Below are 22,020 nucleotides of genomic sequence, written 5' to 3' on the forward strand. Positions count from 1 at the left end.
TACTTTGTGTGTGCCCTGCAAGGGTGGAGTCTCTGGTTTCCCCAGTCCTGTCAAAGTCCTGCAATCAAATCCCCCTAGCCTTCAAAGTTTGATTCTCTAGGAATTCCTCCTCCTGTTGCCAGACCCCCAGGTTGGGAAGCCTGACGTGGGGCTCAGAACCTTCACTCCAGCGGGTGGACTTCTGTGGTATAAGTGTTCTCCAGTTTGTGAGTCAACCACCCTGCGGTTATGGGGTTTGATTTCATTGTGATTGTGCCCCTCCTACCGTCTCACTGTGGCTTCTCCTTTGTCTTTGGTTGTGGGGTATCTTTTTTGGTGAGTTCCAGTGTCTTCCTGTCAATGATTGTTCAGCAGTTAGTTGTGATTCCGGTGCTCTCGCAAGAAGGAGTGAGCGCACATCCTTCTACTCTGCCATCTTGAACCAATCTTCACTATTTTTTTAAATGGTAACTTTATAATATATATATATATTCTTAATTATATTATTTATTTTTGGCTGCGTTGGGTCTTCATTGCTGCGTGCGGGCTTCCTCTAGTTGCGGCAAGCGAGGGCTGCTCTTCATTGCGGTGTGTGGGCTTCTGATAGCAGTGGCTTCTCTTGTTGTGGATCACAGGCTCTAGGTGCATGGGCTTCTGTCGTTGTGGCACACGGGGTCAGTAGTTATGGCTCATGGGCTGTAGAGTGCAGGCTCAGTAGTTGTGGCGCACGGGCTTAGTTGCTCTGTGGCATGTGGGATCTTCCCAGGCCAGGGCTCAAACCCATGTCCCCTCCATTGGCAGATGGACTCTTAACCACTGTGCCACCAGGGAAGTCCAAATCATAGTTATTTTTAATTGCTGGTCTGATCATTCCAACATGTCTGCCACATCTGACTCTGGTTCTGTTGCTTGATGTGTCTCTTCAAAATTTTTTTTTTTTTTGCCTTCTAGTATGCCTAGTAATTCTTTTTTGAAAGCTGGATATGAGACATGAGGTACTGGGTAGAGGAACTGTAATAAATAGGCATTTAGTGGTGCTGGCCAGGTGTGGAAAGTGAGAAGTGCTCTTTTGTCCTGTGGTCTATCTTTTAGTGAACTTGACAAGTTCACGCTGCCCAGTCTAGCCCACCTCTCTGGTGGGACAGGATGGCTAGAGGGGGCTGGAGTTGGGTGTCTCCCTCCCCCTAGGTCGTTTAGGTTCTATAAAGCCCCAATAGGTTCACTGTGCTAAAACAGTTTCTTTTGAGGGCAGGCCTCCTGAGGAACAGTGCACTCTGGCTGCTTTTCCGCTCTTTCTAGCCGCAGAGATTATCTCCAGCTGCACTGCGAGGACCGGGTACAGCTCCTAGAGGAAGAACTCAGAACTGTGGGCACACCCTGCCAAAGCCGGGCTCCCCCGAAGTTCTTCACTCTTGGACCTGTCCACCCTGAGCCTCCAGCAACTGGTCAGTTACAGTTTAGCTTTTCCTGTACTGGTACTGGCTCCACTGAGGTTTCTGCTCACAGGTTTCTACTCAGTTAGGTTGTGATTTTTTGTATTCACCTGTCTGTCTCTCTAAATTTTGGAGGCAGCAGTTTGCCCTGTGGTCTCAGTTCTCAGATGTATCTAAGAAGAGCAGTTGGTTTTCAGTGTGTTCACATTTTTACTTGTTAACATATAAGAAGAGCTGTTGGTTTTCAGTTTGTTCACATTTTTACTTGTTAACATAGAATGGCTGCTTCCAAGCTCCTTATATGCCAGACTGGAAACCAGAAGTCTCAACTGTTTATTTTTTTCCTTATGTTTTTCATTTAGTAGAAAAACAGTGTGACATTAAGAAAACATTTTAAATCTCCATAAGATGACCTGTCATGTTTTCAGTTATTCACATTCTTTTCCAGTCTTTGTTCACATGTATGCATGTTTTACTTCGCTATTACCACTGTAAACAGAGAAAAGTTTTCACAATGTTTGTTGAGCATAGCTATCTTTAAAATTTTTACTTAATATTTCACCTGGTTTGTATATATTTTCATAGCTTTCTTCATATTGGATGTTAGATATTGTTTGTTTCCAGCTTTCATCTACTGGGACTTATTCTTCAATTTTAGCTAGCATCCACTTATTAAACATTAAGTGCTTTACATCAGGTATTTTCACTTCCAGTTTGTAGTTGAAGAAGTTGAAGCTTCTTTGTGTTAAATAACTTATCCGAGCTTATATAATGAGTAAGTATCAGAGCCAGGATTTACTTTTTTTTTTTTGGCTGCGCCACACGACATGAAGAATCTTACTTCCCCAACCGGGGATCAAACCCGTGTCCCCTGCGGTGGAAGTGTGGGGTCCTAACCACTGGACCACCAGGGAATTCCCAGATCCAGGATTTCAAATCAGACATTTTAAAACTCAAAAGCCCATGTTCTTTACTTCCATAGTATGCTGTCATTTCAACTGACTTTTTTCTTTTTTAAATGACTTCCTAAGATAAAGTCCCAGAAGAATACTGTTTGTGATTTATAATATGAATTATTAAACTTTTTTCCCAATAAGAAAGTACTATTATTATCACTTTACTAGTTTATTTTTTTCCAAATTTAATATTTTAAAATAGTACAAGTTAATGTTTATTTTGTATGTAAGTTGAGTTTTTCAAAGTGTTTGTTTATGATTTGTTTTCTTCTTTAAATCTGTTCTTGTTTATTGCCTATTTATAAGTGTTATCTTGATGTTTATATTTTGCATGTAAATTTTAATTTATCAATCTGTTTCTTCTATTATTTTAACTGCTTCAGATTTTAGAAAGTTGTTTCATCAAACCCTTGATAGCCAATTATAATTTATTCTAGTTTTCCTAACATTCAACATGTAACTCCTGATTTTGAGTTTGTTTTTGTATATGGTGTAAGGTGTTTAATCTTATTTCCAAATTGTTGTTCAGTTATCCCAATATCACTTATTCAATCAAACTTTTCCTCTTGTTGTTCTGAGTGTGGTGGCATACAGAGAACTACCAGTAAGGCACACAAATAATTACCAGTCTGTCCAAAGCAGAAGAAAACAAAAATGCTCAGTGCCTCTAGGAAGAGAGGCGAAAGCAGAGATACTGACCATTTCTCTGCCATTTACCATGCCCTGCGTGGAGTCGGCCACGTTTGTGAGTAGGGCTAAGGTCACTCTCATTCTTGATCATGTGCTGCCCTCTAACTGCACTGCGGGTCACCTACAGCTTGCCACCATGCTTGTGTCGAGAGCATCCTCCACAGGTACTCAGAGGGACAGCATCTGGACCCATTTGCCTGCCTTTTGCTGTTTCTCTCTTGGTGAGCTTGACTGTGCCTCTCCCCAGCAGATACTTCCTGGACCCTCCATAGGAGAAGGTGGCCTTTGGCATGTTTTCTCTAGTGCTGTGTTTTACCTTAGATTTTTTTGTTGTTTCTTTTACTCTTCCTACTATTATTCATTCTCAGTGTTTCCAGACTATCCTATTAGGGATTGTTCTTTTGACTTGGGGACCACGGTTTCCTGGCTCTAATACCCATTCCATTGTCCTCCACACTCTGCATGCAGGGCATCCTCACCATCTTGCTGGTCCTGTGATCTGGGTGTTTCAGTCCCGAGCACTGGCAGACAAGAGCACAGAGGTGATGGGACGTGGTGTCGTGATGTTTGGCCCACCATGCCCTTAGAGATGTTTTATCCACCATACATTTAATTCACAAAGAACCTTTGCATTGCCCCCACTTCTGAGCACATCTTCCCTGAAAAATTTGACCTGTGGTTCTAGGGCATCATATTTTCCATGTGCTGATTGTGTTTCTCCATGTCCAGTCTTCAGGTCCTCATTCCCTAGAAGGTGCTTCTTCTGATGACTCTAATTGAAGGTAGTCCAACAAAGAAATGGGGGAGAAATTTCCCAAGGGCTTTTTTTTTTTTTTTTTTTGTGGTATGCGGGTCTCTCACTGTTGTGGCCTCTCCCGTTGTGGGGCACAGGCTCAGGACGTGCAGGCTCAGCGGCCATGGCTCACGGGCCCAGCTGCTCCGCAGCACGCGGGATCCTCCTGGACCGGGACACAAACCTGCGTCCCCTGCATCGGCAGGCAGACTCCCAACCACTGCGCCACCAGGGAAGCCCCAGATAAGCTTTTGAGAAGAAATCTGATACACTTCTGCAGAATATAATTGGAAGATTTTTCAGATTACCTATAAATGTATAATTATATTTATAAATAATTATGTTAAAATTTTTAAATTAAAATTTATTTAAATTTATAAATATATTATACATTATTTACTTATTCATTTAATTCCTACATATTTCTTTATTCATCTTATGTAATTACCTAATGGAATATCTATCTCTTACCCCTGTTCGAGTCTTTTAAAATCAGGAACCTTATTTAAACAAATGAAAACCAGTAACAACCTGGTTCTACAGTGATGTTCCTGTCAAGGCAAAGACAAGCACTTAATCCTTTAACCGACCTGGACCAGATTGTTTTGGGGACTTTTTTCCCCCCAGTTTGAGTATTTAAATACTTTGCTGGTCATTTCCACTAATGTGGTGGGAGCACTTTGAAATCTGCCCACATTCTCTCAGCCCTTTTGTTGGAGAAGCACCTGGGAAATAAAGGTGATGGTTCTGACTCATGTCGTTCTTTGAGGTGAGGGGAAGATAGTGTCAGAATGTACCTGCCTTTACCCTCCAGCCCAGTGGCTCTGCAGGTGACCCCAGGCCAGGAGTATCAGCACCACCATCACCTGGGAACTCATTAGAAAATGCATATTCTAGGGCCCTACCCTAGGTCTGCGGAGTGAAAACTTCTGGGCAAGGGGTCCAGGGAACTGCATGTTCAAGCCTTTCAGGTGCCTCAGCGTCAGCATCCCCATTTGAGAACCACTGCTCTGGTCTGACCAACCAGTCTCTCCCTTGTGAGGGTACTTTGAATTTCTGTTGAATTCTGCTGCAGCTGCAATGAAGACACCACAGTGGTCTTTGAAGGTCTGACTGATAAATTACCCCCATCTTGAACATGTACTGGGAGGGTTGGACCAGGAGACAGGAGAGTTGCTTTCCATTCTGTTCTCACCACTAACTAGTCCTGGAGGATTCCCTCTTCATGAAAATGGAATTTTACCATCTGCTTCCATTGCTTTATGTGACAGGAAGATAAAATCAAGCAGTGGATGTTAAAGTGGTTTGAAAACATTAACATGTAACATAAAATGCAACGTGGCAGCCATGTAAACATTTGTCCCTTTGGATCCTTTACCTCAACTAGATTTCCCTGTGAAGAGCGCTGTGCATCTATGGATGGGTTGCATTGCTTTGCACACCCACTCACATCTATGGGGTGTACTGCTGTAAGAAATCACAGCAAATTTAGAACCTGTGAATATAGAAGATGAAATAGGTCCTAGGAACATGGCAAATAAAAAAATAGCTTTCATGAGACCCAAATCTTGGAAAGTCAAATGTTGTCTAGTTTTTTCACTGTAAAAGAGTTAGGTGGGGAAAAAAGAGATAGATAAAGTGTTAGGAATGGAAAGGAGGAAAAAGCATCCATTTACTTCTTAAGAATGACCCACTCTTGCGGCACTTCAGCGCAAATCCCCACGTGGGTAAGTGGTACTCCGTTGGCCCACAGGGTGGCAGTAGCGGACCTGGAGGGGTCTCTTCTTTGGAGCAGAGTCTCGTGGGCGCTCTTTTCTGTCTGCACAACAAAGTGAAGAAAAGAGACTTCTTCCATTAAACACCTGTGCATTTCAGGGGGAAGTTTTGTCTTAAATAATGAAGGTGATTTCCCATTTGAGGAAAAGAAAGGTGACATATTTAGGTTCAAGTGCCACGATTGCTCATTCGGTGTTCTAAGAGAAATTACTCCCGTCACCAGAAAGGGGCCCCAGTCCAAGGCCTGGTCCACGGTTACACTTTAGTTAATGTCACTCGCTTTTTGGAGGTAACAGCTGGAATGTTTTATAATAGTGTTTATTTTTACTTGTTGACAGTTTGCTTTATTTATTTATTTATGGCTGTGTTGGGCCTTCGTTTCTGTGCGAGGGCTTTCTCTAGTTGTGGCAAGCGGGGGCCACTCTTCATCGCGGTGCATGGGCCTAGCACTATCGTGGCCTCTCTTGTTGCAGAGCACAGGTTCCAGACGCGCAGGCTCAGTAGCTGTGGCTCACGGGCCCAGTTGCTCCATGGCATATGGGATCTTCCCAGACCAGGGCTTGAACCCATGTCCCCTGCATTGGCAGGCGGACTCTCAACCACTGGGCCACCAGGGAAGCCCCTGGAATGTTTTTAAAAGAAAAATGACAATTTACCAGTTCAGCCAGGAGTTCCTGGTAATTTACTCACTGTTTCATGTAAGTTCAGCCTTGAACCTCAGCATCACCCTCACTCAGTTGCCACCTGACACACACCCCTGAGGCATCAGAGTCTTGGTGGTGGATGGTTTGCACGAAGCTGTTCAAGCTACAACACTGTGGGGTTTTACATTGTTCCAGGGCTGGTCATGGACCAGGTCACTAGGCACAGAGGCAGAGAACAAGAGGCTTTCTGGGAAATGAAGGTCTCTTTGGGGTTTCTTTAAATTCAGATTATGTAAGTTAGATGCAGATGAGCATTTCTCCTGCTTATGTAAAAGGATTTAGACAAGGAAATCACAAAACTCATGAGAATGGGTTTAGAACTGTTTGGAACTTAACAGTATTTTTCATGGCATCCTGTCAGATACACGTAGAAGTGTATACTGTGCTCGCTCATAATGACTTAGCTGGTCCCTCAGCTTTGTTCCACAGGATATGACATTTCCTCTGCCAACTTCCCAATCATGGGGCTGTCATTCTCCTTCACAAGAGTGACAAGATCTTTTATTAAAATGATCAGTATGTCTATATATAAAATTTTAAGTGTATATACCTGCCTCTGAAATTATCTTATTAAGAATACCTTCATAATAATCCTTTCATTTTATTGCAAAAGACACTATTGTAATAGCATGGCTAGGAAGGAAACACAGCTAATTTTCAAGGTGACTCATTTAGCAAGATGGAAAACAAAAGTTCCTTGTGTGTAAAAATATCTAGTGATTGACATGTTACCAAATTTCCACAAAACAGATTTCCATGTAATTTAAGACTTTGATTTTTTTTCCTCATAGATCATAAGAACCCTCCTGACCAGGATTAGTGTCAAGGGAGCATGTTTCTTTATGAACTGAGAAGCAGAGGCTTCTGTAGGGCGGTGAGAAGACCAGGATGCTTTTGCATGAAGATGTCACTCCAGCAGTGCTGTCCCCACCCCAGCAATGATTTCCTGGCTCAGCTCTCACTCTGCAGGCAGCGGGGAATTCTGAGCAGAGGAGCGTCTTGATTGACCCAGGCTTTAACTGGATCTCCACGGAGATGAGGCTGGAAGAGAGTGGGGCGCTGTGGGAGCTGCCGGTTATCTCCCTCTGACTTCATTTTCTGCCGCCTTCCGTGGTCCCTGGTCCCTGGTCCCAGCCCACCGCTCTCCTGGCTGCTTCTTGAACCACCCGAAAGCTCCCAGTCGGGCCTTTAGAGCGAGCAGCCCGCTGCCTGGAACCCTCTTCCCCCGGCACCTACGGGCCTCCTCTCGCACCTTCTTCGGACGCCGGCTTCTCCTGGAGCCCGTCCAGGTCTAAAACCTACCTCCACCCACGCCAGGCCCTCCCTGCCCCCTCCTCGTCTTTATGGCTCCTTCGTACTTATTGCCAAATGACACGTTAGGTGCAGTCAGTTGGCAATGACAATGGGGTTAATGTCCCAATAAACCCATCGTAAGTTGAAAATATCATGGGTCAAAAATGCATTTGATACACGCAGCCTCCCGGACATCCCAGCTCAGCCCCGCCCACCTCACACGTTCTCAGAACACTCACATTAGCCTGCACGTGGGCAGAACCCTCTAATGCAAGGCCTAGTTTATAATAAAGGGTTGACTATTTCACGGAGTTTATGGAATACTGCACTGAAAGGGAAGAACTGAATGGAGTGCGGGTCTGGATGGTTGTCAGTGTATCAGTTGCTCACCCCCGTGACTGGGGGCTGCAGCTGCCCTGCCCAGGATCAGAGAGAGGGTCGTACTGCATGCCGGACCCCCAGGGAAAGTCCACATTCTGAATTCTGAGCACGGTTTCCACTGAACGCATATGGCTTTCGCACCATCGTAAAGTCGAACCATCACGAGTAGGGGGACGATCTGTGTTGATTGTGGCAGTTTCCTCATACATGGGGAGGGTCCACTCTGAAGGGCTAGGCGCCTTCACCGCTGGGTCCCCGACGCCTGCACCTCCGCGGGTATCACGTGGATGTTGAAGTGAGCGCGGTCCCGGCCCTGCCGTCTCCCGCCCCCGCCTCAGTGGAGCTCAGGAAGCAGGATGTGGGAGCACACTGTCACCTCAGTGGTGCCTTCACGCTGGGCCCTTCCTGGATTTTAGACTCCCGTCAAATGCCTACGATGGAAGGAGGTTCGAAGCTAGCTTTTCAGACTGAGCACACATCTCCAGCCACCATTCTGTTTATGGTCCAGGCCCTGCCCTGCTCAGCAGGTGGATCTGTTGCTGGATCACCAAGAACCTCGTGACTCCCGGGGAGACCCCGGCCCCTCAGCCACTCGGTGAGCGCCATCCTGAGCCAGCACCGGGCCACCTGTGCCCTTGCATCCTGTCGCCTGCCAGCACCTGCTGCTGCCATCCAGGCCTTTCACAGCCCCTGCCACGTAGAGAGGGAGAACCAGAACGCCACTCTTCAGCAAGGGTGCACTGTGGTGCCTATTTTTATTTTAATGACTCATTCTCTCCTACCTCATTAGGCTTGCTTCTTTCAAGGGGGAATACCTGGCTGAATCTGCATAACCCCTTATTATTGACCTACCTCTGTTCACGCAGAAATGATTGCCACTCACGGCTCTCCTACCAGGCTCTTTTTGTAAATAATCTAAATTTATTTTCTCAAAATAGAAAGGGGATATCTTGCTGGTTCCGCAATTTCCTTGTTTTGCTGGACTGCAAGGCCCTGAGATTTTATTTATTTATGGCTGCCTTGGGTCTTCATTGCTGTGCGTGGGCTTCAGTAGTTGTGGCACGCAGGCTCAGTAGCTGTGGCGTACGGGCTTAGTTGCTCCACGGCATGTGAGATCTTCCCAGACCAGGGCTCGAATTCGTGTCCCCTGCATTGGCAGGCGGACTCTCAGCCACTGCGCCACCAGGGAAGCCCAGTCCCTGAGATTTAAACGAATGTTTTTTGTCCCCACATCAGCGGCATGCAGCTCTCAGCTGAGGAAGGAGGACCCCGCAAACGCCGCTTTCAGCTCCAGGACCTCCTGACCTAACCCCACCGGGTCCTGGTTCATGTGCTCCCCCCACCACCCGGCCTTGTTTCCCCCCTCTTAGTGAGGCCATGACCTTATACTTTAGAAATATTGCGAATTTGACTTTGAAGATGAAAGCTTTCCCCTCAAACCACTCCCCATTATCATCATTCTGAAACCAGAGCTGGAATGGGAAACCGATTTTGAGACTTTAAAAATTATTCCCTGCTGGGACGTAGAGACTGTCATACAGAGTGAAGGAAGTCAGAAAGAGAGAAACAAATACCATATATTAACGCATATATGTGGAACCTAGAAAAATGGTACAGATGAACCGGTTTGCAGGGCAGAAATAGAGACACAGATGTAGAGAACAAACGTATGGACACCAAGGGGGGAAAGCGGGGCTGGGGGGGATGAATTGGGAGATTGGGATTGACATATATACATTAATAGGTATAAAATAGATACCTAATAAGAACTTGCTGTATAAAAAAAATAAAATTCAAAAAAAATTATTCATTGCTGGTCTTCAGAGGCAAAATTCAGATAAGAGAGCTTATCAGTTATACTTCCGTTTCTACTCAAAAGCTCATGGCCGCTCACTCAAAGGCCTCTTGATCTGATCTTCCAACACTGCTTACAGTGCCCCAGACTGACGGCAGCACGCCCTGGAGCCTGGCATTTGGATGGAACATTTCTTCCCTGAGGAGAGAAGTGACAGTTTGAGACAGGGCGGGGTTGGGATGGAGAGCGCTGCTCACCCTGAGAAGTATCTGAGTTTGCGAGGATTCTGACTGAGCACCCCGCGTCCGTGGTCTGCTGCTGAAAATACTTATGGTTGCTTTTGTTTCTGGAACTTTGAGAGAAAAAGAAATTTGTGGCGGCCTGGGGGGTCTGGTTTTGAAATGCAAACACGGGGGTTCTGAGTCAGACTTGGGCAGGGTGGCATTTTGTCTTTAAAGAGCAGCAATGTGGTTCCTCGATTTGTCTCTGCTGTCTTGACATTTAGTTGGATTCCTGGGCAATTGGTTGGCCCAGGCACATCTCCACGGAGCACGGGGCCTGGCCTTGGCACTGCCTGGCAAGTCTGTGTGCTTGGGGAGGGACTGTGGCTGGGAGGCCAAGCCAATTTTCAAGGCAGAACTGTGTGTAAAAACACCCAGTGACACATAACTTTTAGAAATTAAAATGCCTATTCTTGGGAAAAAAAGGCACACAGAAGTGTCATTGAAAGTTTACTTCTAATCTCTTACGGTAGGAGCTACAAAGCTGAGTTTACTTTCTAGAAAATTCTAGTTTATTTTCTAGAAAGTTGCATTTTATTACTGCAAAGGGATTTTATTTCCAAATGAGTATGGTTTTTTTGAGCAGGAGTTTTGGAGTCCCAGAAACAGAGGTTGAGAAGGTGATGGTGTGCAATGGCAATTCTCAAGTTCAAGGAGGGGGAAAAAGTCATGCTTTGATGGGGAGACTTCTTTTTGACTGTCCATAACCTGGCATTTAAGTAGAAGTCAGCAGTTTCTCTGCACCAAGTTAAAGAATGTGGTGCTGGGTAAAGGGAGGCTTACGCTTTATATTCATCACTAACCAAAGAAAGGCAGGGAGAATTGTGATCCATCAGGTTTCTGTGGCTAAGATAGCCGAGCTGTATTATTAGGATCATGACAGTCCCAGCTGGTATAGATGGCTGACCTGTAGTATGTTTGTGTGTACTGAGGGCAGGCGGTGGGGTGTGGAGTATGTCACAGAGTTATCTAAAATAATTAGAATAGTTATTATTGCCTAAATCTGAAGTGTGCAACTAGAAGAGTCCTGCTGGGGAAGCAAATCGTGGCAAACATTGGGTCTGTTGTGGAAATGTTCTAAAACCAGACTGTTAACACAGTGAGCCATTTTAAAAGTAACTCGCTGCGTGTTTGGAGAGAAACACATACCCTCTTATTAGGAACCTGAAACTCTTTGAGCTGCAGCATCACAGCCGGTGAGTCTGATTGCCGGGATTAATCAATCACAGCTGCGCAAGTCCCAATCTTGGTGGGATTCTGGATTCAGCTGTTTTCTCCTTGCCCCATTGCGTTCTAGATTGATGGTCTGCATTATGTCTGGAGCCAGCCGTCAGCTCGCTCTTCTCCTCTGCGGCTGTTGCGTGGCTGCCCTGGGGGCCCAGGCCGAGGAGCGCTGCCCGGCTGAGCGTCACCAGGCTGCCCAATACGTGGCTGCCGTGTACGAGCACCGGTCCATCCTGAGCCCGAACCCGCTGGCCCTCACCAGCCGCAAGCAGGCCTTGGAGCTCATGAACCAGAACCTCGACATCTATGAACAGCAAGTGACGATCGCAGCCCAAAAGGCAAGAAGCGCTCCCGGGTCAGCTTGTTTGCAGAGCAGGGCAGATTAGCCCTTGGTGTTGCGTTTCCCTCTGGGAATTCAGCCCAGCCAGTAAAGACGAGCTGAATGAGTCCATTGGCTGGAGTCCCGCTACTGAGAGGGTGGCCTGCATCATCAGACCCTCCAGGGCTGGGAGGAGTGCAGAATTTGGGGCCCGCCCTAGACTTGCTGAGTCAGAATGTACATTTTAGCAAGATTCCCCAGGTGATGCTTCCCCTCCAGCCTGGGAAGCCCAGAGCCAGGCACGTGGCAGTGCCAGAAGAATCGCTCGGTTGCTTGTAAACAAATGTGTGTGCCCGGCTCCCACGCCTGCAGAGTCAGCTGGGGAGCACGTCGGGGCGCTGGGATTTTTTAAGGTTCCCTGGTGGATTCAGATGTGCAGAAACATCTGAAAGCCAGCAGGCACGACGGCCTCTCATGCTCTCGGAGGCTTTCAAGGATAACTAAAGTAGTAAGCGGCCCCAGAGCTGTGTTTGCTGCCTCCCGATGACGTGGGGCTCCTTTCTGGTCCCCGCGCCAGACCCCGAAGCCTGAGAGCTCAGTCCAGACAGAACCTAGCCCAGCGGACAAAGGACGCCGGTGCCGCCTTTGTGAAGGCTTCCTGCGCGGCCCCTTTTCCGCTCCTGCTGGGAAGGGTGGGGCAGACGGGGAGGGGTGGGAGCCAGAAGTCTCTGTAGGAAAATGGCCTGCTGGGAGGGCAGTCTGGCCTTGAGCCCCGGCAGGGGTTGGGGGGGGAACCTGCCCGGCTGCTTGAGGAAGCCCTGCTCCGCCCTGCCTGGGCAGCAGGCGGGCTTCCTGCGAGCAGAACGGCTGTGTCTGTGAGTTAAGCGGGCAGACCTGTGGTGCCTGCAGGTCCTGCCCAAACAGCCCCTGTCTCTGTTCAGGGTGGTCAGCACTGCCTGGACAACCACTGGCCGTCGCTACCTTTTAAAATGTAGCCTGTAGTACCTATATATGTAACACACAGATGTTGGAAGGGCGCTTAAAGGCCCGGTCCAGCTGTTCTGATGGGTGACACTGCTCTTTTTTTCCCAGCCCGACGTCCAGCTTCCCCTGGACGCCTCCAGTGGCCCAGGACTCACTGTCCACTTGAGGACAGTGGGAACTTCTGGAAAGGGCTTCCTTCCCATGAGCAACAATCAGCCTCCCTGTAACTGCCACCCATCGTCCTGTCCTCCTAGCCAAACAGAACAGACTGAATCCCATCCCACACACGCCATCTTTCCCAGATCTGAGGACGGCCCCAGCATGTCTCCCAGGCTGTGTCTCTCCAGTCCCATCCACAGTTCCCTGAGGGTTGCGGTTCCAGCCCTGTCCCCCAAGACTTTCCGGGTTACGTCTGTGCCCTGAGCTGCACGCGGTTTTGTCGAGGGCAGGGCGGAGGAAACCTGCCACCGTTCTCACCCTACGTGTTGTCCCCAGAAGGAAAGCTTTTGGCAGCCACACCTTGCTGTGGGTTCATCAGGGGCTTGCTGTCAGCCAAAGCCCCTGAGCCCTTTTCACACAGACCCACACGCTGCCGTGGCTGTCCTGTACTTGTGAGGTTAATTTATTTAACCCGAGAGCAAAGCCTCACATTTATGCCATTAAATTTCATCCTGGTGGGCTATTTGGGGATCTTCACTGACAGACATCCTGCATATCAGTTACCTTCACGTCACTCACGCTTCTGGGACATACCTCATTTGTGTCTGCACCGTAGCCGGTGTAAAAACATCCCAGCCCGTGCCCGCAGGCCGCCTCCTGACACAGGTCCGTTCTCTGCACGGAGGTGTTGGCTCACAGGCAGCTGAAATGTCACCCCCTTCTTCTTCATCCTGTCCACAAGACCATGCTAAGACACTTGGCAGATGCCGTACTGAAACCCAGAGACTGTGACTGCAGTTTTCCCCTGCATTTTAATCACCTGCCCCCAAATGAAACATGTTTTTCTTGAACCCATGATGCCAGCAGGCACCATTCCTTCTCTGTTTGTGGCCCAGGAGCAGGTACAAAGCTGTTGATCCAGTCATTTTTTAGGGCTTACAGACATCTCGGCTCCCCTACGTGGTTATATGTGTTAAAGTAACCTCTAACACAGGTTGATGCCATGCGTGTGTCAAAGTTTTCTATCAAACTTGCTATAAGGGCAGAGGTTCCTGCAGGCCAATTAAATGAGTTCTCGCTTGAGTCCTCTCATTTACAGGGAAGAAAAGGAGTTGCGCTTAAAGATATTAGGCTGGGTGGTCAGCTGGGTTGGCACCCGGAATTCCCCAGGAGTTCTTGAGCTCACTGGTCTGTCAGAAAATTGCTCAAGCCCTTTATCAGGAATGCAAATTCCTTCCTAGAATGGATGAGTAATCACATCAGACCCAAAGTTCTGTCCCGGCTCAAGTCTGAGTCCTCATTCTGGGCAGATGTATATTCAGGAAATGCAATTTAATTTGAATATTAATCTAATATGTATCCATAACTGTTAATGTCCATAGGAAACCATTCAGTGCTTTCAAAGTTGTGTTTTTAATAAAGGAAAACATGTGTCCAAGTATAATTTTCAGAAAGTTAGAAACATGACTCTTACACATAGAGAAGAATGGACATGTGTCAAAGCTCTTATTTAACTCATTAATTAACTCAGGAACCAGCAAGACGGTAAAGCTGGTTCAAAAGATAACTTGAGGAACAGATGTGAGTGTGTCCCTCACTCAAATGAATGTTGAGATGAATCTGCTAATAGATACGAAACAGGCTAATGTCGTACAGGGCAATAAAACTGTCATGTTTAGGGTGTTTTATTAAATAGCGAAGTCAAACAGTGATACATTCACTAGATGAGTAATCCTCGAGTGTGCTTGTCAGTACCCTGGTATATTGTAGAAAGATATACGTATACAAAGAATGTATACATAAATTCTTCGTCTTGCTTTATTTCCAAGTTTGTGATCATTTTTCTTTCTAATGTGCAATAAGATGACCAGCCTCGTATTCTGCTGGAGGGAGTGTACATTGCTGTAAACTTTCTGGAAAGCTACTTGGCAAAGTATATTAAGAATTTAAAATTTTTCATACACTTGACTCAGTATTTTCACTTATAAGGCTTTATTCTAAAGAAATAATCAGAGCTCCAATCAAAGATTTGTGTACAACGCTCATTCAGAAAGTGTTTTGAGCACCCTGTACACAGATGGTCACCACAGTTTTTTTATTACGAAAAGTTGGGAACAATTCAAATGCCCAATAACAGAGGATAAACTGCGGTGTCCTCTTAAATATAATCCAGCATATAATACAAGCGATATTTCTGAAGGTATCTTTGTAGTCTTGATGCTCTGTAGTGAGAGAGTCAAGGTGGAAAACCGTATGTTTATTATTGTCTCAATTATACACGCACACACCTATACAGAGAGGGGGAAAAAATGAAAAGAGGCAAGATGTTAACAATAAGTATCTTCATGATATAGGATTATGAATTCTTCCTTTATGTTGTGTTTTCCAAATTTTCTACACTTAAACTTTTGAAAAATTTTTTATAACCAGGAAAAAAATTATAAGGAGTTTGCAGTGCATTCCAGAAATAGTGACTCAAATTGCCTGTGATTTTAGATTATTCATGCCTGCTCTGCCATCCTCCTCCACCTTTCACTGTGGGGTGACACTGCTCCAGGCTTAACATTTTCAGCCGAGCAAGTGCAGAGCGGCAGCCGAAGGGGCCCTGGCGCTGGGAGCTGAGGGCTGCTCTGTTTGGGTTTCCTCAGGTTGCTGCCACTGTCACAGGGAGCCTCGGGCTGTCACAGGCAAGGACCCCCAGTGTCTCCAGGTATGGGAGAAGGCCTGTAGGGCGGTCAGGGCTCTGACGGGAGTCTCCTAACTCCCAGTGGGAGAAATGCAAGATAGAGCAAGTCCTGGTTCCTATGCTAAAATCAATGCACTTGACTTTCACCCACCAGCCCACTGGGGCCCATTAGAATCATGTGGGGACCTGTTGCCGGGACCGCACCCACAGTTGATTGAAGCAGACTTTTTAGGGATGGGCCCAAGCATCACTGCTGAGCAAAGATTGTGTTTTCAGAAGTCCCCTGTCTGATTTAGAAGCACAACGAAGGTTGAAAACCACCCACCGGACTAGAGGTAGCACATCTGCTAAGCCTGATACTCAGGCCTGTTACAGTCGCCGCTCCATCTCCCATGGCACCGCCACCAACTCCAAACCCATCCAAACTCACTTGTAACCTTCTTCCCTGGCCAGCCCTCGGTACAGTGCTGGTCCCTAGAAGACTTGGTCTTTCTTCCCTCAGAGTTAGGCCAAGTGAGACGGCTCCCCCAAGGCTCAGATCCCTGCCGAGCCCAGCTACCACGTCTGGACCTTTGTGGTTCCTGGTTCAGAGCAGCTGCAGGACAGCTGTCAGAGGAATGAAGGGGTGCTTCCCATTATCTGTTAACGGACTATTTCTGATGTTTTGACTTGCAGGGTGTACAGATTATAGTGTTTCCAGAAGATGGCATCCATGGATTCAACTTTACAAGAACATCCATTTACCCGTTTTTGGACTTCCTGCCTTCTCCCTACTTGGTCAGGTGGAACCCATGCCTGGAGCCCCACCGATTCCATGACACGGAAGTATGTAAGGGGACCAGCCTTCCTCCTCAGGAGGTGGGAGGCTCACGGAGATGAACCAAGCCAAGGGCCAAGAGCCAGGACATGTTGAATGAGAGTGACAGGAGCCTTTAGGGGCCTGAGAACCAAACCCGAGCTCCCTGTGCCAGTCATTCACTTAAAAATGTCTGCTACTATGAGGCATTTACTCATCTGTGGATCGTTCTGTTTGTTGATCACACAAGAAATGCATGAATATATGCTTCTACAACAAATCAAAGTTAATAAAATGAAAGCCCACCTTCACCACACCCCATCCCTCAGCCACCTCCCTTTCTAGACAAACTGCCGTCAGTGCATCCACCTATATTCTTTTCTATGCATCTCATAGATACTGACATCTTTTTTTTTTAATTTTATTATTTTTACTGAAGTACAGTTGATTTACAATGTTGTGTTAATTTCTGCTGTACAGCAAAGTGATTCAGTTATACTTACATATATTCACTATTTTTTATATTCTTTTCCATGATGGTTTATCACAGGATATTGAATATGGTTCCCTGTGCTGTACAGTAGGACCTTGTTTATCTATTTTATATATAGTAGCTGGCATCTGCTAATCCCAAACTCTCAATTCATCCCTCCCCAGCCCCACTTGGCAACCAAAAGTCTGTTCTTTATATCTGTGAGTCTCTTTCTGTTTCATAGATAAGTTCATTTGTGTATATTTTAGATTCCCCATATAAATGATATCAAAGGTATTTGTCTTTCTCTTTCTGACTTAACGTCACTTAGTACGATAATCTCTAAGTCCATCCATGTTGCTGCAGATGGCATTATTTCATTCTTTTTATGGTTGAGTAGTATTCCATTGTGTGTATGTATATATGTATATGTGTATATATCTATACATACATACCACATCTTCTTTATCCATTCATCTGTCGATGGACATTTAGATTGTTTCCATGTCTTGGCTACTGTGAATAGTCTGCTGTGAACACAGGGATGCATGTTTCTTTTTGAATTATAGTTTTGTCTGGTTATATTCCCAGGAATGGGGTTGCTAGATCATGTGGTAGTTCTGTTTTTAGTTTTTTGAGGAACCTCCACACTGTTTTCCACAGTGGATGCACCAATTTACCTTCCCACTAACAGTGTAAGAGGGTTCCTCTTCCTCCACACTCTCTCCCGCATTTGTTATTTGTAGACTTTTTAATGATGGCCATTCTGACCGCTGTGAGGTGCTACCTCATTGTAGTCTTGGTTTGCATTTCTCTAATAACTAGAAATGTTGAGCATCTTTTGATGTGCCTGTTGGCCATCTGTATGTCTTCTTTGGAGAAATGTCTGTTTAGGTCTTCTGCCCATTTTTCGATTGGGTTTTTTTTTGTTGTTGAGTTGTGTGAGCTGTTTGTATATGTTGGAAATTGAGCCCTTGTCAGTCACATCATTTGCAAATATTTTATCCTCGTCTGTAGGTTGTCTTCTCGTTTTGTTTATGGTTTCCTTTGCTGTAGAAAAGCTTATAAAGTTTGAATAGGTCCCATTTGTTTATTTTTGCTTTTATTTCTGTTGCCTTGAGAGATTGACCTAAGAAAACAGTGGTACAATTTCTATCAGAGAATGTTTTGCCTATGTTCTCTTTTAGGAGTTTTATGGTGTCATGTCTTATATTTAAGTCCTTAAGCCATTTTGAGTTTATTTTTGTGTATGGTGTGAGGATGTGTTCTAACTTCATTGATTTACATGTGGCTGTCCAGCTTTCCTAACACCACTTGCTGAAGAGACTGTCTTTTCTCCATTGTATATTCTTGCCTCCTTTGTTGAAGATTAACTCACTGTAGATGTGTGGGTTTATTACTGGGCTCCCTGTTCTGTCCCATTGATCCATATGTTTGTTTTTGTGCCAAGACCACACTGTTTTGATTACCGTGGCTTTGTAGTATTGTCTGAAGTCTGGGAGGGTTATGCCTCCAGCTTTGTTCTTTTTCCTCAGGATTGCTTTGGCAATTCTGGGTCTTTTATGGTTCTATATAAATTTTAGGCTTATCTGTTCTAGTTCTGTGAAAAAATGTCATGGGTAATTTGATAGGGATTGCATTAAATCTGTAGATTGCTTTGGGTGGTATGGCCATTTTAACAATATTAATTCTTCCAATCCAAGAGCATGGGATATCTTTCCATTTCTTTATTTTTTTAAATTATTTTTTAAAATTATTTATTTTTGGCTGTGTTTGGTCTTCGTTGCTGCACATGGGCTTTCTCTAGTTATGGCGAGCGGGGGCTACTCTTCGTTGTGCACGGGCTTCTCATTGTAGTGGCTTCTCTTGTTGCAGAGCAAGGGCTCTAGGCATGCAGGCTTCAGTAGTTGCAGCTCATGGGCTCAGTAGCTGTGGCTTGCAGGCTCTAGAGCGCAGGCTCAGTAGTTATGACTCATGGGCTTAGTTGCTCCGCAGCGTGTGGGATCTTCCCGGACCAGGGCTCGAACGCATGTCCCCTGCATTGGCAGGTGGATTCTTAACCACTGCGCCACCTGGGAAGTCCCTCCATTTCTTTAAATCATCTTCAATTTCCTTTATTAATATTTTATAGTTCTCACCATATAAGTCTTTCACCTCCTTGGTCAGGTTTATTTCTAAGTTTTTTTTTTTTTTTGATGCACTTTTAAAAGGGATTGTTTTTTTTACATTCCCTTTCTGATAATTTATTTTTAGTGTACAGAAATGAAACTGATTTCTGTATGTTAATCTTGTATCCTGCTACCTGGCTAAATTCATTTATCAGTTCTAGTAGTTTTTGTGTGGAGTCTTTAGTGTTACTATAGACTATATATATATAGTATGTCATCTGCACATAACGACAGTTTTACCTCTTACCTTCCAATTCGGATACTTTTTATTTCTTTTTCCTGTCTGATTGCTGTGGCTAGGACTTCCAGTACTGTGTTGACTACAGGTGGTGAGAGTGGGCATCCCTGTCTTGTTCCAGATTTTAGCGGGAAGGCTTTCAGCTTTTCACCTTTGAGTATTATATTGGCTGTGGGTTTGTCATAAAAAGCTTTTATTAGTTGAGATATATTCCCTCTATACCAACTTTAGTGAGAGTTTTTTTCATGAATGGATGTTGAATTTTATCAAATGCTTTTTCTGCATCTATTGAGATGATCATGTGCTTTTTGTCTTTTGTTGATTTGTGTATACTGAACCATCCTTGTGACCCTGGGATGAAGCCAGCTTGGTTGTGGTGCATGATCTTTTTTATGTGTTGCTGGATTCAGTTTGCTAATACTTTGTTGAGAATTTTTGCATCTATATTCCTCAAAGATAATGCCTGTAATTTTCTTACTTGGTAGTGGTTTCGTCTGGTTTTGGTATCAGGGTGATGGTGGCTTCATGGAATGTCTTTGTTAGTGGCCCCTCCTCTTCAATCTTTTGGAAGAGTTTGAGAAGGATCAGTATAGGTTATTTTTTGTATGTTTGGCAGAATTCCCCAGTGAAGCCATCTGGTCCTGGACTTTTGTTTGTAGGAAGTTTTCTTTTCTTTTTATTACAGATTCTATTTCACTTGTAGTGATCAGTCTGTTCAAATTATCTATTTCTTCTTGATTCAGTTTTGGTGGCCTGTATGATTCTAGAAACTTGTCCATTTCTTCTAAGTTGTCCAATTTGTTGGCGTATAATTGTTCATAGTATTCTCTTATGGTTTTCTGTATTTCAGCAGTATTGATTGTTATTTCTCCTTTTTCATTTCATATTTTGTTTATTTGGGTCCCCTCTCTTTTCTTCTTGGTGAGCCTGAGCAGAGGTTTGTTGATTTTGTTTACCCTTTCAAAGAACCAGCTCTTGGTTTTATTGATTTTTTTTCTATTGTTTTTTAATCTCCATTTTATTCATTTTCCTCTCTGATCTTTACTATTTGCTTCCTTCTGCTGACTTTAGGTTTTGTTTGCCCTTCTTTTCCTAATTCTTTTAGGTGGTAGGTTAGGTTGTTTGAGATTTTTCTTGTTTTTTGAGGAAGGCCTGTATCACTATGAACTTCCCTCTAAGAACTGCTTTTGCTGCATCCCATATTTTTTTTTTTTTTGCGGTACGCAGGCCTCTCACCGTTGTGGCCTCTCCCGTTGCGGAGCACAGGCTCCGGATGCACAGGCTCAGCGGCCGTGGCTCACAGGCCCAGCCGCTCCGCGGCATGTGGGATCTTCCTGGACTGGGGCACGAACCTGTGTCCCCTGCATCGGCAGGTGGACTCTCAACTGCTGCACCACCAGGGAAGCCCATCCCATAGATTTTGTATGGTTGTGTTTTTATTGTCATTTGCCTCAAGGTATTTTTTAATTTCTTCTTTGATTTCGTTGTTGACCCATTGGCTTTTTAGTAGCATGTTGTTTAGTCTCCATGTAATTGTCTTTTCTCATTTTTTTTTCTGGGGTTGATTTCTAGTTTCATGCCATTGTGGTCAGAAAAGATGCTTGAAATAATTTCTATCCTCTTAAATTTGTTGAGGCTTATTTTGTACCCTAGTATGGTGTCAATCCTAGAGAGTGTTCCATGTGCACTTGAAAAGAATGCATTTTTAAAAAATTTAATGTCCTGAAAATATCAATTAAGTCCAACTTTTCGATTGTTATCATTTAGGATCTCTGTTGCCATATTGATTTTCTGTCTAGAAGATCTGTCCATTGATGTGAGTGGGGTGTTAAAGTCTCCTATTATTGAGCTCCTGTCAGTTTCTCCCTTTATGTCTGTATTTGTTTTATGTATTTGGCTGCTCCTGTATTGGGTGCATATATGTTGATGAGTGTAGTATCTTCTTCTTGTATTGATCCTTTTGTCATTATATAGAGTCCTTCTTTATCTTTCTTTATGGCCCTTGTTTTAAAATCTGTTTTGTCTGATATGAGTATTGTGACCCTTGTTTTCCTGTCATTTCTGTCTGCATGAAATATTTTTCCACCCCCTCACTTTCAACCTGTGTGTCCTTTGCCCTAAAGAAAGCAGCATATTGTAGGCTCTTGTTTTTTAACCCAATCTTCCACTCTGTGTCTTTTGATTGGAGCATTTAGTCCACTGACATTTAAGGTAATTATTGATAGATATGTATTTATTGCCACTTTAGAACTTGTTTTCTACTTGATTTTTTAATTTCTTCTTTGTTCCTTTTTCTTTTCCCTTTTGCAGTTTGATGATTTTTTTTTGTATTATGCTTATGTTCTCTTCTTTTTGGTTTTTTTTGAATATATTGTATGTTTTTGATTTGTGGTTACCCTGTATTTCAAGCACATTAACCCCTTCCTATATCTAATTGCTTTAGACTGGTAGTCATACAGACTGAAACACGTTCTAGAAAAATAATCTACGTTTTCATACTCTCCTCTTTCACATTTTATGATTTTAATTATTTTATGATTTTACACCTTCATATTCATCTGTTCGCTGTTCATTGTGGTTATCATTTTTATTTTAATCTGTGTACTGGCTTATTTAAGTGATTTATTTTCCAATTGTGATTTTCCTCTTTCCTATAGATTCCTTCTTCTTTTCTATTTAGAGAAGACCTTTCAATATTTCCCTTCGGATAGGTTTACTACTGCTGTATTCTTTTAGCTTTTGCTTGTCTGGGAAAGTGTTTCTCTCTCCTTCTATTCTAGATGATAATCTTGCTAGGTAGAGTATCCTAGGTTGCAGCTTGCCACTCCCTTCTGGCCTGCAGCTTTTCTGTAGAGAAATCAGCTGGTAGCCTTTTAGGGGTTCCCTTGTAAGG

General features: G+C 44.5%; 1 protein-coding gene across 9 annotated transcripts in view; it reads left to right on the forward strand.

Annotated features, from left to right (window-relative positions):
* Positions 1-22,020, forward strand: part of BTD (biotinidase) — a 62,219-nt gene that overhangs the window by 24,746 nt on the left and 15,453 nt on the right. For 5 of the 9 annotated variants that reach the window (XM_089911167.1, XM_089911166.1, XM_089911170.1 and 2 more), the window contains 3 exons: positions 7,123-11,277; positions 11,379-11,643; positions 16,129-16,278. In XM_089911167.1, coding sequence (XP_089767293.1) covers positions 11,383-11,643; positions 16,129-16,278 — 411 coding nt within the window. In that variant the 5' untranslated portion in view covers positions 7,123-11,277; positions 11,379-11,382. The remainder of the gene's footprint in view (positions 1-7,122; positions 11,278-11,378; positions 11,644-16,128; positions 16,279-22,020) is intronic. The other 4 variants (XM_022561738.2, XM_022561732.3, XM_022561733.2 and 1 more) reach the window with 2 other exon arrangements.

Source organism: Delphinapterus leucas, chromosome 4, assembly GCF_059928025.1.
Source record: "Delphinapterus leucas isolate spDelLeu-1000000601 "Yukka" chromosome 4, BTC_Dleu_Yukka2, whole genome shotgun sequence".
In the NCBI taxonomy this organism is placed as follows: Eukaryota; Metazoa; Chordata; class Mammalia; order Artiodactyla; family Monodontidae; genus Delphinapterus; species Delphinapterus leucas.